Genomic DNA, 18,125 nt, shown 5'->3' on the forward strand with positions numbered 1-18,125 from the left:
CTACCTAAGATGCATCCTGATAAATACCTAAGATGCATCCCAGACCATCCAAGACTGGAAGATGCAAAATACACCGGAAGATGCATTAGCAACTCTCTGGGGGATATACGAGGTGCCTCACACTGAGGGACCTGGGGGAACCCAAACAAAAAATAAGGCAATAAGGTAAGGTAAGGCTCTCTCTCTCTCTCTCTCTCTCTCTCTCTCTCTCTCTCTCTCTCTCTCTCTCTCTCTCTCTCTCTCTCTCTCTCTCTCTCTCTCTCTCTCTCTCTCTCCAATTTCAAATCACAAGCTTTGCAATTGCTAGATTTGGCTTACGCCTGGTCTAGATATTAATCTCTGTCACCGTTGGTCAATTAGTTCATTCTTAAAATATTTTATTTTTTCCTTTCCTCACTGAGCTATTTTCCCTCTTGGGGCCCCTGGGCTTATCGCATCCAGCTTTTCCAACTAGGGTTATAGCTTAACAAGTAATAATAATAATAATAATAATAATAATAATAATAATAATAATAATAATAATAATAATAATAATAATAATACGTTAACTCATATTTGTTCTTATAGATATATTAAATTTAGTGGGCCCACAATATATGTCTATATCAACTTCGTTCCGCCATTAAATTCTAATTTGACATAATAATTATATCATAGACTTATTAGTGGTTAGAATGCATTACAATATTGGCCTATGTATTTTTCTGTGTTTGTTTTACATTACTAATTAAATTCACGTATTTTGTAAATTATTATTTTTTTAATGTTCATAACTCCTTGTTTCAACCTGTACTTATACATTTGGATATTTCTATTCAAACATTAACCAGATTGAAAAATTTTATCAATGAAATCAGGAGAAAATTAGTAATTAATATATTTTCCGAATTTTAGAAAATATGGATAATATATTTTTTCAAGTTATGAGACACCCTACCAAAAGATGTAGTTTGATAATGACGCTCAATTCACTAGATAAAAAAAGCTCATTGTTTTCCGTACTGAGTAATCATCAACATTTCATTATCAACATTTATTAGTTAATGACTTTCATTGAGTTATAACACTGAATAAATTCCAGTTTTTAAAACAAAAATACCACACAATGAAATTGACGGCGATAAACCAAGAATTTAAAGAGCTTCAAAGCGTGGGAAGCTGTACCGTGACGTCACTAACATCCCGACTCATGATTGGCTAAGCTCAGGAAGCTGTTTCGTGACGTCACTAACATCCCGACTCATGATTGGCTAAGCTCAGGAAGCTGTTTCGTGACGTCACACATATACTGGCTCATGATTGGCTGACCTGCATTTAAGCTTTGTTTACACCTTGCATCCGCTCGGACAGGTCGCTCACACGCTCAACAGGTGTGCCAGAAATGTGAATTTTTCTATACTTCTCTTCTCTCCGGCTTATTTTCTCTCAGGTGAGTTGAAAATAGGTGGAATGGGGTTATAATAGTTTATAAGGGACACGAAGAAGTGAAGATAAGAATTATTTTCGTCCAATTTGAGTAAAAATACTCTTTGTAATGAGGAGACTTCAACGAAAGGAAAGTTTTTTTTTTAGTACACTTGCTCGCCTGAGGATATAAATAGCACTCTCACTTTGGACTGGCTCGCTTTCTAATGTGTTAACTCTAAGACGCGAAAGTGTCTGTCGTGATTTATATAATTATATGTTTAATAAACGGAATTTATATCTTGTTAGGCCAACGGTAGGCGATATTCTGTAAGGTTGGAGTGTGCCTAAACTAAGGTTACTGTAGAATGGGATGCGAGGTTAGGCTTAGGCTTTAAAACTGAACAGGATTACTGGTGGTATTTTATCGGTATTATTTTACTGTTTTTATTACAGGAATACATATATTTTCAGTTCGAAATCATAATCTGTAATACAGTAAAACTTTAACTTTTCCTGTAGAAAATAACTTGATTTAACTGGTTTTCACCTTCATTTCATCCGTAAAAACAGCAACCAGTTCAGCTACTTAAGGTTAGTCGAATTGGTGGTTCTGTTTGTTTGTGGTTGAAATGAAGGTCAAATTCGGTCAAATCACGTTATTTTCTACAGCAAAACATATATTTTCTGTTCGAAATCAGAATCTGTAATACAGTAAAACTTTACCAATTTATCTGCCAAAGTTAATTAGAAAATTTTGAAGTGTTTAAGATACCTCATTGGTTTTACATAAATCCTGTTAAGACCTTATTATTGTCAAATACATTATATGTACTGTTCATTTGACCCCAAGCTGCGCTCGCTGTAAACCCTTCAACAATCGCGCTTTTCTGACACCCTTTTTTCCTTCTAACTTTACCGACTTTTAATTCGTATCTTAAGCGCAAGTTTTCGTCTATAGCTATATATGAATGCTGAATGCCCACTTAACATCAGGGTAATTGTTTACAACACCACGCTCGCCATTTACTCCAAAATAATGCAATCCTTCAGTTCTCATCTTCTTGCACAATAATTAGGTGGTTATTTAAATTCTGGGAAAACAATAATTAGCAAGATATGTTGAGGAGGGGGAAGGGTTTATAAAAAGGAAATAGCTCGGTTTCCTCACCAAACGACTTGGAACTGACATGTCAACATAGTCAAGCAAATAGAAGTTCGTGATGTCAGCGTACATTTTTATACTGTATATTCAAAAATATACTTAATTAAAAATGGGTTAATTACTCATAAGTGTATAGTGACACTTCTGAGTAATCACTCAATTTTTTATCAAGTATATTTTGAATATACAGTATATCAAATGTACGCTGGCATCACGAATTCTTTTTGGTTGACGATGTTGACATGTCAGTTCCAAGTCGTTTAGTGAGGAAACCGAGCTATTTAATTTTTAAAACCCCTTCCCCCTTTCTCAACATATCCTGCTAATTATTGCTTTCCCAGAATTTAAATAACCACCTAATTACTGTGCAAGAAGATGAGAACTGAAGGATTGCATTATTTTGGAGTAAATGGCGAGCGTGGTGTTGTAAACAATTACCTACATCAGTACTTGGCTTAGGGCCCAAACTCTTAGATTTAATCTTCATGGGAATATCATCATCATAAACGTCTTTATATCTTCTCTTCCTTTCACAATTTCAGGCGTGAAATAATTTTCCCCCACTTGTGTATGGCCTGACGGTTTTTTTAACTTTTTCCAGATCTTTGTCTATCCCCATTTTCAATGTTCTCCGGCATCTTTCTACGTGTCTTCCTCATGTTGCTTCCATATACAGTAGTTGAATCAGTTGAACTTCAAAAGTTCAAACTTGCAGCAAATGTTTTTATGTTGAACAGGCTGACATAAGTATTTTTATAGTTTATATATGGAATATTTGTTTTGACATTGTTACATTTTTTAGAATGATTTATTGTTAATTTGTTCTCATCATTTATTAATTTCCTTTCCTCACTGGGCTATTTTCCTGTATTGGAGCCCTTGGGTTTATAGCATCTTCTTTCCAACTAGGGTTGTAGCTTGCTAGTAATAATGATATTGTATATCGTTTTTCTGTCCAACTGTGTTATGCCTTTTTATCTCATTTCCAAACATTCTCAATCCTAGTAGCCATTTTATTCTTAATTACAGTTATCCCCCTATACAGTAGCAGTCGAATCTAAGGTCAAGAAAAAGTTCCAATTCTGGTCATCAACCATACGGCCACAATTTAATCATAGAGTACTGTAATGAAACTTGCAGGGATTTTGAACTGTTATGTGAAGAGCAGATGAGAATTCAGGATATTACTGAAGACAAAAGTGGTGAGATCTCGTATTCAGACGAAGTACTTTACTGAGGGCCAAAGAATGACGAGAACTGATATTCAGACAAGTCGTAAAGACAAAGGGTGTAATCTCATATTCAGAATAGTGAAGGCTAAAGAGTGACGAGAACTCATATTTAGATAAATACTGAAGGCGAGTGATTAAAATTCATATACAGATTCGGGTGCTGAAGCAAGAGCGATGAGAAGACCTCATTTCCCGTCTAACCCTGAAGATGATATGTTACCATACTGTTGATGGCGATCACAATTTTCTGCCAGATTTCTCCCTAATGAGATTTGGTGTGAACAGAACCCTCTACAAACTGTCCGTACAAGCAGTTTCTTTGTTTGCGAAGAACTTCCTGGCCACAATTTTAATCGTAGAGTAATGAAACGCCGGGATTAACTTTTATGTAATATGCTGGAAATTATTAAATTATGGAAGGTCAATGTCAATTGTCGCAGTCAAGCAAAATGTCCAACTCACGTAATCAGCCACAAGTACGGACATAGTTGTCACAGAGACTTCAAACTTGGTTCACGCCAATTATTACATGTTAAGGCCGAAGGTCAAGGTCGAGAAATAAGCTGCCAGGGAAGAGGTCTGCGCTCTGCCGAGTGTCTCTCTAGTTTTGTCATGTTTTGAATATTGTTATCTTGTCTGGTCTTCACCAACTGACTCAATTTGAATAGATATAAAATCCGGTAGGACTTTACTACCTTTCATTGTAGTTATTTCTTCGGTCTCTTGCACTCTACCTCTGCTCTGACTTCCTTTCCTCAATCTTGAAATTCCTCTCTGGCTGTATGAGATCATAATATGGAGTATCCTTTGCACTCAGATCTTCCCCCCGCCTAATATAGAGTACCCTTTGGACTCAGATCTCCCCCCCATTATGGAGTATCCTTTGCACTCAGATCTTTCCCTAATAAGGAGTATCCTTTGCGCTCAGATCTTCCCCTAATATGGAGTATCCTTTGCACTTGGATCTTTCCCCCTAATATGGAGTATCCTTTGCACTCAGATCTTCCCCTAGTATGGAGTATCCTTTGCACTCAGATCTTCCCCTAGTATGGAGTATCCTTTGCACTCAGATCTTCCCCTAGTATGGAGTATCCTTTGCGCTCAGATCTTCCCCTAGTATGGAGTATCCTTTGCACTCAGATCTTCCCCTAATAAGGAGTATCCTTTGCACTCGGATCTTTCCCCCTAATATGGAGTATCCTTTGCACTCAGATCTTCCCCTAGTATGGAGTATCCTTTGCACTCAGATCTTCCCCTAGTATGGAGTATCCTTTGCACTCAGATCTTTCCCCCTAATATGGAGTATCCTTTGCACACAGAGCTTCCCCTAATAAGGAGTACCCTTAGCGCTCAGATCTTCCCCTAATATGGAGTATCCTGTGCACTCATATCTTCCCCTAATATAGAGTATCCTTTGCACTCAGATCTTCCTCTAGTATAGAGTATCCTTTGCACTCAGATCTTCCCCTAATAAGGAGTATCCTTTGCGCTCAGATCTTCCCCTAATATGGAGTATCCTGTGCACTCATATCTTCCCCTAATATAGAGTATCCTTTGCACTCAGATCTTCCCCTAATATAGAGTATCCTTTGCACTCAGATCTTCCCCTAATATAGAGTATCCTTTGCACTCAGATCTTCCCCCCCCTAATATGGAGTATCCTTTGCACTCAGATCTCCCCCCCCCCTAATATGGAGTATCCTTTGCACTCAGATCTCCCCCCCCCCCTAATATGGAGTATCCTTTGGACTCAGATCTTTCCTCCTAATATGGAGTATCCTTTGCACTAAGATCTTCCCCTAATATGGAGTATCCTTTGCACTCAGATCTTCCCCTAATATGGAGTATCCTTTGCACTCAGATCTTCCCCCCCCCCCTAATATGGAGTATCCTTTGCACTCAGATCTTCCCCCCCCTAATATGGAGTATCCTTTGCACTCAGATCTTTCCCCCTAATATGGAGTATCCTTTGCACTCAGATCTTTCCCCCTAATATGGAGTATCCTTTGCACTCAGATCTTTCCCCCTAATATGGAGTATCCTTTGCACTCAGATCTTTCCTCCTAATATGGAGTATCCTTTGCACTCAGATCTTCCCCCCCTAATTTGGAGTATCCTTTGGACTCAGATCTTTTCCCCTAATACAGAGTATCCTTTGCACTCAGATCTCCCCCCCTAATATGGAGTATCCTTTGGACTCGGATCTTTCCCCCTAATACGGAGTATCCTTTGCACTCAGATCTTTCCCCCTAATATGGAGTATACTTTGCAATCAGATCTTTCCCCTAATATGGAGTATCCTTTGGACTCAGATCTTTCCTCCTAATATGGAGTATCCTTTGCACTCAGATCTTCCCCCCCCCCTAATATGGAGTATCCTTTGCACTCAGATCTTTCCCCCTAATATGGAGTATCCTTTGGACTCCGATCTTTCCTCCTAATATGGAGTATCCTTTGCACTCAGATCTTCCCCCCCCCCTAATATGGAGTATCCTTTGCACTCAGATCTTCCCCCCCCCTAATATGGAGTATCCTTTGCACTCAGATCTTCCCCCCCCCCTAATATGGAGTATCCTTTGCACTCAGATCTTCCCTAATATGGATATCCTTTGCACTCAGATTAAGATGTCAGGATGCCTGAAAACTTTAAATCAATCAATCAATTTTCCCTTACATAATATAAGGTAGGGAGTATGCTTTTCATACAAGGACTATAGCTAAGAAAATAATATTGGTTTGTAGCATTTTACCTTTAATAATAATAAACATCTTTTGGTCTATTATTCCAGATTATTACATTCATCATGACTGCCACACATCATTCTTCCAACACTCTGGACGGCTTGCCAAAGCCATTCGTGAATGCCATGCGGACCCTCTTCGATATCATGGACGACCAGAGAACTGGCTACGTCAAGTTTTCAGGTGAGTGTCTTGCCAGAACTGCGTGACTGGGAGGAGTCGTTGTTGTTTTAGGAATGAGCATACAGTAGAGGGGTCGCGTCTTGCTAATATTCGGAGGTACAAACACAAATCCAACGGAAAATAACAAAAAGATAAAGACGTGCTGTAATAACACAATATTATATAATCTAATATAGTAAGCAAAACAACATTTGTAATAACCTGATATCTATTTCATATGGAACACGACTATCTGTTGACTTTTGTAGCTGGGAGTCATAGGCATGGGATTCAGGGTAGTTCTACCCTTGGCCAAAATGTATCAAAATTGGACTTAACCCTTTTACCCCCAAAGGACGTACTGGTATGTTTCACAAATGCCATCCCTTTACCCCCATGGATGTACTGGTACGTCCTTGCAAAAAAATGCTATAAAATATTTTTTTTTTCATATTTTTGATAATTTTTTTGAAAAAATTCAGGCATTTTCCAAGAGAATGAGACCAACCTGACCTCTCTATGACAAAAATTAAGGCTGTTAGAGCAATTTTAAAAAAATATACTGCAAAATGTGCTGGGGAAAAAATAACCCCCTGGGGGTTAAGGGTTGGAAATTTCCAAATAGCCTGGGGGTAAAAGGGTTATCAACAGCTTCTTAGAACCTATCAAGTTTGTAGGATGATGACTTTCTCTCATTCTATTAGGATTCTTATGTTTTTTAAGAAAAGTTAAAATGACTTAATATTTTTTCTGTATAATGTATAGTAGTTTGTGTAACTATAGAAGTGAGATTCATTTCTCCCTCCTTTAGCAGCTGATATTGTGCTGTCTATTCCTACACAAGTACAGCAAAACTGGAAAATTGGCTGTCAAAATTTATAACGAGGTGTTGGTTGTTACTGGCGGATAGCGTAGTAGCCCCGGCTCCTGCCAGCTCATTGAGTAGCCGCTTTGACTGCCGAGTCGCACACACATATGCTCGATGTTACAAACTTGTCTTTTTTTTTCATTATTTTCAGACTTCATTATTTGATTGTTGTGTGCTAGTTTAAACGCTGCTCATGAATGGGAGAGGTAAGGGACAGGACAAAATCCTAGAGGTTGACTATATATACTTATGATCAGCACCCTAGTTCTCCTCTCCACCCAAGTTAGGACCAGGGTAAGCCAGAAAATGGCTGATGATAATTCAGGAGGTAGATCTATAGGTTCCCTGAAACTGCCCATCCCTTGCTGGTGAGGTTGCAGACACTACAAGACATTATCAAGCTCGAATGGGACTCTATTGCCACAACACTAAAGGGGTCCAGTGTGGATATAGACTCCCCTATCTCTGATTAGCTCTCTAGATTTTCAATAGAGTGGTTGAGGTAACCCAAAGACACTTCATTCCGTTGGGCTCCAACATAAACGTGTTAGCCCTTCGGAGGTACAAGCCTTTGCCTCATCACCCAAGGCTTGCATGATAACAAAAGGAGCTTGGAGGCGGGGAAGAGACTTGGATAAGTCTCCTGAGTATCATCGAGGCTTTGTACAGTACTAGGACCATAGAGGAAAACCTCAAGATCTCTCCACCCTTCTCCAAAAGGGGATGACTTCTCCACTTCCAAGAGACTACATCAGCTTTTTGGCTCCTGGCTCAGGCTCCGTCCCCTAGTAGGCAGAAGAGTGAGTGTGAATCAACCTTTGGGGGAAAGTGTTGGTTGTCATTAGTGAAGTTAACGTCCTGGGGGAACCAACCAGAGCACCGAGGAAGGGAAGGAAGTCTCATTGAAAAGCTTTTAGGCACCCTACGGGTGTCAAAACCTGCTCTGGAACTGCCCTGGTTAAATTAAAGCTGGCCAGGGAGGCAGTAGACAAAGCAGATGCGCAAGTCTTCGGCCTGAGGAACTTGGCTCGACAAGGATCTCGATCTTGGTGAGCTACCATATTGAGTAACTATTCTATTTCAAGTGAAGATAGAAGTGCTTTCCCCCGTCCTTCTGACTAGGCTTATAAAGGATAGAAGTGTAAACTCATCACTATATTTTAACTTTTAAGCTGAAGACATCATATCCCTTGGGTTGTAGATTCCTCCATACCTCTTTTAAAGTTAAAAGCTGGTACTGCTAGGGTGCCACAGCCCACCCTCCCCCGTTATCCACCACTGATGAAGCTTCATAATGCTGAATCCCCTACTGCTGCTAATTAAGAGACAGTGACAGGGTCGTAGCTAGCAGGACGAAGCCCTAGAAACAGACCATATATACGCATGATGAGTGGCCAAGCCCGTTTTCCCCCCCCAAGCTAGGACCAGGGAAGGCCAGGCGATGGCGGCTGAAAACTTAGCAGGTAGTCCTATAGGCTCCCCTAAACTCCCCATCCTTAGCTCACAAGGATGGTGAGGTTGCAGACACTACAACAAACTATCAAGCTTGAGCGGGGCTTGAACCCCAGGCAGGGACATTTCCAATAGGCCATCACATACGACTTCCCTAGAGCAATTTCAGGTCATAGCAGGTGGATTTGAGCTGACACACTTGCTCATCCTAAGGTCCTAGTGTTTGACATTTCCTATTAAAAGACGTTTGTATTTGTGTATGAACAAATCACAATTTCTAAAAGTACTTCCTACTGCATCCACTTTGCAAAGGGTCTACTCAGAGAGCTGGCATGGAGTAAGGTTTCTCCTGCTACACATCAATAACTACTGATACCTTTTAGGTTGTAGGTTGGATAAGGCACCAGCCACCCGTTGAGATACTGTCACGTGAGAATTATTGGGTCCTTTTGACTGGCCAGGTAATACTACTTTGGATCCCTCTCTCTGGTTACGACACATTTTTCCTTTGCTTACACATACACAGAATAGACTGGCCTATTCTTTACAAATTTCTTCTCGTTCCTCATACACCTGGCAACATCAATTATTCAGTGGCTACTTTTCTCTGGGTAAGGGTAGAAGAGACTCTTCAACGGTGATAAGTAGCTCTTTTAGAAGGAAACTTCAAAATTAAACCATTGTTCTCTAGTCTTGTGTAGGGCCATAGCCTCTGTACCATGGTCTTCCACTGTCTTGGGGTAGTGCTCTCTTGCTTGAGGATACACTCGGGATCCTATTCTATCTGTTTCCTTATTTCATTTCCTCACTGGGCTATTTACCCCATTGGAGCCTTTGTGCTTATAATATTCTGTTTTTCAAACTAAGGTGTTAGCTTAGCAAGTAATAATAATATAAAAATGAACAACCGATTTTAAATCTTCATTATTATTATTATCATTATTATTAGCTGAGCTATAACCTTGGTTGGAAAAGCATGATGCTATAAGCCCAAGGGCTTGTACCAACCGTGTGTCACACAATTGTACATAATTCCTATTGTATATATTATGCTTGTATCTGCGCTCTTCCCTCGCACTAAAAAGAACCTGAATGATCATGTCGCCGGTTTTGCTCTGAACTTTGTCTGTCCCTCGAACATGCCATGTCCTGTTGCCTTGCCGTTTTGTATATAAAGAAGAGTGTTCCTTAATATATAACTCAGTCGTTTCCAACCTGCCTTTGAGTTCACACATCCTCCCTTCTCCCTCCTTCGTCACATTGGTGGGTCACTCCGGGGTCACCAATGTGACGAAGGAGGAAGAAGGGAGGATGTGTCCTCTCTCGGCCCGTCACATTGGTGACCCCGGAGTGACTCGCTCCTCCCGCCTCCCCATCCCCCCTCCGCCTCTCACCGTTACTATGACGCCGTCAACGCATACCTTCTGCACCAGTACTCGCCGTCGCCAGCCGCCCGTATAGCAACGCCTTTTCAGCTCTCTCAACAACCGTTGGGGGATCAAAGGGCTTCGCTCACCCTCGGGAAAATGACCAGTATCACTCGCCTGCAACCTGCCGCGGACGGCTCTCCTCGTGATGTGAACCCACTTCATGACTTTCAAACCTCCATCAACGCCTCCACTCGTGACGAAGAGGACATCTATTCAACTTCAACCGAAGCTGCCATGAATGCCGTAGGACACACTCGCCTATGAATGCCGTAGGACACACTCGCCTATGAATGCCGTAGGACACACTCGCCTATGAATGCCGTAGGACACACACGCCTATGAATGCCGTAGGACACACTCGCCTACCCCGTGACGAGCCGGAGCGGCAACACAGCCAACCATCATCCACCACTTGCTCGCACCCCAACCAACGACTTCTACAGCCACTCACTGGTGCTCATCGGCGCAGTTGTTACTATTACCTCTCCAGATTCAGGGCACTTATTTAACATGTTCAGTATGTCATTTTTAGAGGGGGAGCCATGTACCAACCGTGTGTCACACAATTGTACATAATTCCTATTGTATATATTATGCTTGTATCTGCGCTCTTCCCTCGCACTAAAAAGAACCTGAATGATCATGTCGCCGGTTTTGCTCTGAACTTTGTCTGTCCCTCGAACATGCCATGTCCTGTTGCCTTGCCGTTTTGTATATAAAGAAGAGTGTTCCTTAATATATAACTCAGTCGTTTCCAACCTGCCTTTGAGTTCACACATCCTCCCTTCTCCCTCCTTCGTCACAGGCTCCAACAAGGAAAAATAGCCCTGAGTGGAAAGGAAACAAGGAAATAAATATACTGATAGAGAAGTAATAACAATCAAAATGGAACATCTGAAGATAATTAACAACATTAAATTAGGTTTGTATAGTTAGGAAAAACAAATCTCTTTAGAATTTGATTTTTTATGTTAATTTCAGAAATCGAACGCAGGTGGCAAGATGACGGAGCACAAGGTATGCCCAGAGGTGTGCTGGGTAGCCTGCGCAAAGTAACGCCCCCGGACGGCTACTTGTCGTTTGAGCGCTTCTGCGCCGGTCTGCAGGTAGGATGAATCTGTAGTCTGTTTGAGTGTCCTAAAGGTACAAATGTGAATCCAACTGAAATTGAAAGTGTCAGATGCTGTATCAGAAATTTGCGTACTCTTTCAATAAAAGGGATTTTAACAAAGGAATAATCTAATTTGGGGTGAGGTAGCCATGTCGTCCTTATTGGAGGAACAAACAATATTATACAATTTAATACTGTAAGCAAAACGACATTTGCAATAACCGGATATTTGTTGACTTTTGTTGTAGAAAATTGGGTTGGGAGTCAAGTTAGGCCTACGCTAGGATAAGATGTAACAAAATTTCGAACCCCATTAAGTTTGTAAGTTGAGGACCTTGTTTAAAAATTCCATCGCATTTGTCTCAAGTTCTATTATATACTTTGAGTAGGCAGGTGTTTAGAGTTCATTCATATGTAAGGGAACTTGTTTTTAGAATAATAAAAATATGAAAGTATTTTTAAGAAGCCCTATACTGTATGGGTACCTTGTAGGCTCTCAAGACAAAAAGAGGAAGCAGATCTTGAGAGAACAGAGATGAGAATGCTGGGGATGATTGTGTATATTGCTTGAGAGATTGGAAAATGAAATAAGAAGAATGGCAGGCTTAGTGAAGATTACAGAGGTGATAAGAGTGTTACGACTGAGATGGTCTGTACATGTGTAGAGGATGGATGATGTGGAGCGAGTGAGGAGGGCTTGGGTGGAACCTGTCTGTGAGAGAAGATCAAGCAGTTGGGAATTAGATGGCAAGATATGGAGAGAAGTAGTTTGGTGGAAGAGGATGCCTTTGATAGAAGGGATTGGAGAGGGCCCATCAGGCAACCGACCCCTTAATGTAGGGATAACAGTGGGGCGGAAGATATGAGGTTTACAAACTGTGAGAGAGAAATTCACGACGCCTCTACTTATTTATGGTGAGAAGATGAAACGTGCAATCCAGTCTACATTGGATAACTTTTTAAAGATATCGTTATCCAGTGCCCTTCAACTGAATTGCTGGTAGAAGAGGAATTGTACCCAGAGTAGCCTTTTTACGCAACATGATATTAGCAAGTATGATTTCTAAAGAAAAATTCATTTGTGAAAACTGTAGTGCAGTGTTGATACTAGGCTAAGGGCATTTTAGTTTCTTTTCTCGCTTACTGATTTGGTAATTATCCTAAATTGTTATTATGCAGTTTTTTTCAGTTGAAGTTTTAGAAAATCTAATATTGAAATTTTACCGACCACCGTTCATTTAGGTGGGCTAGGCTTCACATACATGTGTTAGTACTCACACACATAATATGGTCTAGAAAACGAGCTTGTTGCCTATGCAGATGATGCTACTCTCGTTGCATCAATTCCATCTCCTGAACGTTTCTTCGTTTCTTCTGCTTACAGTGGGGTTTGCTAAATGGAACTTGAAGGCAAATTGCAATGTTGTGAAAAATTTTGTACTGTGTCGAGACAGTAATTGGCAATTAGTTTAACGTGTCATTATAGTGGAAAATAATAATCATCTTGTAATCATTATTATTATTATTACTGTTATTATTTCATGATAAGCTACAACCCATAGCCAAGTGAGTAAAGCATATAAGGAAATAAAGAACCCAAGAGAATTTATGATCAATTAAAATAAAATATTTTAACAGTAACGTAATTAAATTAGATCTTTCATTTATAAAGATTTAAAAACTTAAAAAAGCAAGAGGGAGAGAAATAAAATAGAATAGTGTAACCGAGTGTACCCTCAAACAAGGGTGATCTTATTTTTGTTCTACTTTTCTCCGGTTTGACAGATCAGTTTGTTGCGGAACAAGATGGAAGACAGGACACCCAACAATAATTTTGGCTTCAACATTCCACCCAAACAATCGGGATCGAACGTGGGCCTCCCTCCTCCTCCGCCCCCTGTGAGTAGACCTCCTTCAGCGCCTATTCTAGATCAAGTAAGTGCATTTTGTCCTCTGCGCCAGACCTGAACCACTTAACAGTTTGCCAATTTATTTATCCAGCATAGACGTTAAGGGAAGGGACTCGAGGAAACCTGCTGGCAATCGCCAGATTGAGATTCGAATCCCGCTGAAGCTCGATAGTTTTTTGCAGTGTCTGCAGCTTCACCATCCTTGTGAGCTAAGATTGGGAGTTCGGGTAACCTATAGGTCTACCTGCAGAGTCGTCAGCAGCTGTTTCCTGGCCCTCCCGGGTCCTAGCTTGAGTGGAGAAGGGTTTAGGTGCTGATCATATGTATATATGATCAGTCTCTAGGGCATTGTCCTCCTAGCTCGGGCATTGCCACTTTCCCTTGCCTCTGCCATTCTTGAGCGGCCTTTCAAACTTTAAAACTGTTTTGGAAGTCGAGGAAGTTCAAGGGACTGGTAGTTGAGGGAAAGAAACAGTAACTGAATTCAAAGACGTGTATTGAATGGGTGAAGGATGAATTCGGCTTTTCAGATTGCCCGCTTTATTACAGTTGAAGATAACTTTATTAGAAAAATAAATTCCTAGAAATAATTATTTGTTCTTTTCATTGCATTGATAAAATTAAATTTCACATTTTGTCTTGTCTGATACTATACTGTTATTTAAGTAAAAAGAAATTGATATTCTTTTGTACTTTTTATTATAATAATTCAGAATTTTAAGCTAGCCTCAAATCTTTCTTATGTTCAAAAGGCTGACATATCTCTCTTCATAGTTTATACATGACAGATCAATTTTGCCATTGTAAATGATCTTGAAATATTTTATATTGGTTACATCTCATATAGAGTACATATTTCCTACTCTCCACCTGCCAGGAACCTTTTTTTTACCATCTTATGAGTATAAACAGCCAAAGTCTTACTCCCAATAAGGGAGCTTGGTTTGTATAGTTAAGAGAAACACTTTACTTTTAGAGATTCTATATATATCATGAACAAAATTTATTAATCCATTCTATTTTCAGGACCACCACCCCAAATTAACACGCGCGGTCACCAGCATGCCGTCCTGCAGTCAGGCCAGCGGGGGCGGCTCCCACCACAGCCGCGCGGAGCGCACGATGTCCATGCCGCACTTGGATGAAGTCGTGTCCCATTCGGAACACCCGGCGCACCAACACTACCACCAGTCTGAGTTTCGATCTCACGGCTCTAAAGCGGACATCAAGATGGGCCTCGGAGTCATGTCCCACAGTAAGTCTGTGGGGAATATGGCCGGGCCGCCAAAGCCGCCTCGTGTCATGGACAGGGACCGAGGGACTCAGAGCCTAGATCGCAACATGGAGAATCGTAACGTGGGAGAAGCCGGGAGGATCCCAAGCGACGTCCGCGCGACTCATTCGTTGGAGCGAGAGAGATCCGACAGAAAGTGGGATCTGGAGAGGTCTGATCGGCCACACAGAGATAGGTAAGATGGGTTTTTAGTTTTCCCTTTTCTGTATTTACTTTTAAATGTACCATGTATTATTATTACCTCTGCCAACAAAGTTGAAAAGAGGTTATATTTTACCCCCTATTTGTGTATTGGTTTGTTTGTGAACAGCTTCCTGGTTAGAATTTTAATTGTAGAGTAATGAAACTCAGGGATTAACTGTTATGTCAAAAGCTGTAAGTGATTAAATTTTGGAAGATCAAGCGAAATGTCCAATTCAAGTAATCAGCCATAAGTTTGGGCATCATTGTCACAGAGAATAGGTTCATATTTGAGTATATGAGAATCTACGCCAATTTATACATGTTAAGGTCAAAGGTCAAGGTTGAGAAATAAGCTGCTGCGGCGGAGGTCTGCGCTCTATTGAGTGCCCCTCTAGTTATTATTATTATGACTAGCTAAGCCACAACCCTAGTTGGAAAAGCAAGATGCTATAAGCACAAGGGCTCCAACAGGGAAAAAAGCCCAGTGAGAAAAGGAAATAAGGAAATGAATAAACTGCTAGAGAAGTAATGAACAATTAAGATATATTAAGAACAGTAACAACATAAAATAATTTTCTTCAAGTTTATACTTTGGAAGTTCCACCGATTCAAATACTTGATTAGGAAGATCATTCCATAATCTGGTCACACCTGGAATAGAACACCCTCTTATATCCTAACATGCAAAATGAATAGAAAGAAATTAAATCTTTATATACAGCATACTTATAATGTATTCAAATAAGCCATATATTTGACTCCCTTAATATCTGGATTCTCTCTTATACCTTGGGATCAGAGACCCAAGGCGGAATCAACTCAAAGATAATAGCTTCTGGCCTGCCAGGGAATTGAACCCTAGATCAGGAAGCTGATCCCGGGTTATAAGAGAGAATCCAGATATTAAAGGAGTAAACTATATGGCTTGTTTGAATATGAAAAACATGTATAAATGTGCAAAATTTATCATATATAGAGTTCTCTTGCTTGAGGGTACACTCGGGTACACTGTTCTATTTGGTTTCTCTTCCTCCTGTTTTGTTAAAGTATTTGTAGTTTATATAGGGAATATTTATTTTAATGTTGTTACTCTTTTTAAAATATTTTATTTTTCAATATTAAACTTACCCGATAATCATGTAGCTGTCAACTCCGTTGCCCGACAGAATTCTATGGAGGGATACGCCAGCTATCACAATACTAGAAGGGGGTGTACTTACCAGCGCCACCTGTGGCCAGGTACTCAAGTACTTCTTGTTGACACCTCCTCAATTATTCCTCTGTCGTGCTTCCGGCAAGACGTTCTGGGATACGCTTATGATCTTCGAGTATTTTCACGGCTAATTGGTGAAGTATTCTCTCAGATTTCGGCTGTCGCTTTACTGGAAACCTTCTTATATTAGCTAGATAGCTTTTATATAGTCCTGATTAACGGTTAACGATCTTTTGCTTGATTTTCCTTTGGCTAACTCTTTGGATTCAAGATGTCTGACATTTCGCAAGCCCCCTCCCATAGACGATGTAGGTCTTGCAATAGGCGTATTCCGAAGGCCTCGGTAGATCCTCACACCGCTTGTTCTGACTGTAGGGACAGGCCCTGTCAGTTAGAAAATCGATGTGAGGAATGCGCCGGACTTTCGGAACTGGAATTTGTCCGTCTTTTGAAATATTCAACTAAGTTAGAGAGAGGTAGAGTTAGGAGGAGTTCTTCTCACTCTTCACTTTTTTCCTCACCTCATGATCCCCTACCTTTTCCTACCCCTGTAGTGGCTACCCCCGAACCTACTGTTTGCCCTCCGCCTGATATGTCTGTTGTTTTGCGTGCTATTCAGGCCTTAGGCGATAAAGTAGAGTCAGTGGTAAGTGATCATAAGTCTCTGATGGCCGAAGTCAAGGAACTTAAGGTCAAGAGTGCAGTGGGTGGAATTAGTGCCAGTGCTGTGACGAGTGCTAGTGTCAGTGCAGTGCCAAGTGCTAGTGTCAGTGCCAGTGTGGTGCGTGAGGATACTTCTGTGCGAGCCAGTCGTCCTCCCAGTCCGGGACCTCTTGCAAGCTCCCAAGCCCAGGGGAGAAGCAATGTCGAAGGGCATAAGGGTTCGGCAGGCCTTGTTAGGCGCACAGAAGTATCCTCGGTGGTTGCGGGCGTGTCTTCCAAAGACCGTCACTCCCACCTGCAGACGATTGAGCCCGTCTTTTTCTCGTCCGCTGATCAACTGTCAGGGAAGAAACGTTGGTCTCAGGTCTCGAGACCACTTAAACGCAGAGTCCAGTCCGCGAGTGCTCAGCCAGGTTGCAGTCATTGGCTCAGCTCTGACTCGCCGCAGTCATCTGTCGACTGCACTCCGCCCAAGAGGAGTAAGGTTCTGCCACAACAGAGCTCGACTGTTAAGGCTTTACCTCAGCCTACTGTAGTTTCTGCCGACCCCAAGTGGACTCTTCTACAGTCCATGCAAGCACAGCTTTCGGACTTGATGCGTGAGTGTCGGGCTGAGAGTGTTGCGCCTCCGCCTCCGCCTACACTCCCTCCGCCTGCGCTCGCTCCGCCTGCGCTCGCTCCGCCTGATCGCAGTACCACCTGCCAGGCGTACGATGTTGAGCCTCGTTCTGAGTTTACTGTTCCCAGTGGTGTTCAGCCTCCGCCTTCTTTAAGGCAACCTTTACAATGGGATCAGGAGGATTATACCTCTCTTCCTCCGCCTCCACTTGCTGCTCCACCAGTGGTGCAACACTCGGTTGAGGTACAACAACCTCTCCCGTCCATGAGTCAGTCTCCTCAGCTCTCGCTGCAGCGAGCTCAACCCTCCACAAGGCAAGCACCACTACACCTTAGCCTTGCGCCTCAGGAGCCTCAGCTTGCGAGACATTTACCTTGTTCTGCGCAGCCTCTACCTCATCGCGCTCCGCTCACACCACAGGAACAGGAACTTGCTACTCCGCTTCCGCCAACAGCTCAGCAAGCGCAACCCTTGGGTTCAACCACTCATGCTAGGAGTCAGCCTCCTCCACCCATGCGCCTTCATTCTGCTTCGTCTTTTATTCAGCCTTTGCAGTCTGAGCCTCAGGTTTTCCCTCAACAGTTACTTGAAGAGGAAACCACTAATATTGTTCCTACTCGTTCTGACTCTGCTGTTCAGCATTCTTGTCCGATCTCTTCGCTACACTCTGGTGATGA

The 18,125-nt window shown here is 41.6% G+C and overlaps 1 protein-coding gene across 1 annotated transcript in view; it reads left to right on the forward strand.

The window, feature by feature from the left end:
* The first annotated feature begins 1,289 nt into the window (after positions 1–1,289).
* Positions 1,290–18,125, forward strand: part of LOC137617127 (suppressor APC domain-containing protein 2) — a 41,136-nt gene continuing 24,300 nt past the window's right edge. Inside the window, exons 1-5 of the mRNA XM_068346976.1 lie at positions 1,290–1,429; positions 6,591–6,726; positions 11,437–11,561; positions 13,352–13,501; positions 14,503–14,945. Of these exons, the coding sequence (XP_068203077.1) occupies positions 6,606–6,726; positions 11,437–11,561; positions 13,352–13,501; positions 14,503–14,945 (839 nt within the window). The 5' untranslated portion in view covers positions 1,290–1,429; positions 6,591–6,605. The remainder of the gene's footprint in view (positions 1,430–6,590; positions 6,727–11,436; positions 11,562–13,351; positions 13,502–14,502; positions 14,946–18,125) is intronic.

Source organism: Palaemon carinicauda, chromosome 23 (assembly GCF_036898095.1).
Source record: "Palaemon carinicauda isolate YSFRI2023 chromosome 23, ASM3689809v2, whole genome shotgun sequence".
NCBI classification, from domain to species: domain Eukaryota; kingdom Metazoa; phylum Arthropoda; class Malacostraca; order Decapoda; family Palaemonidae; genus Palaemon; species Palaemon carinicauda.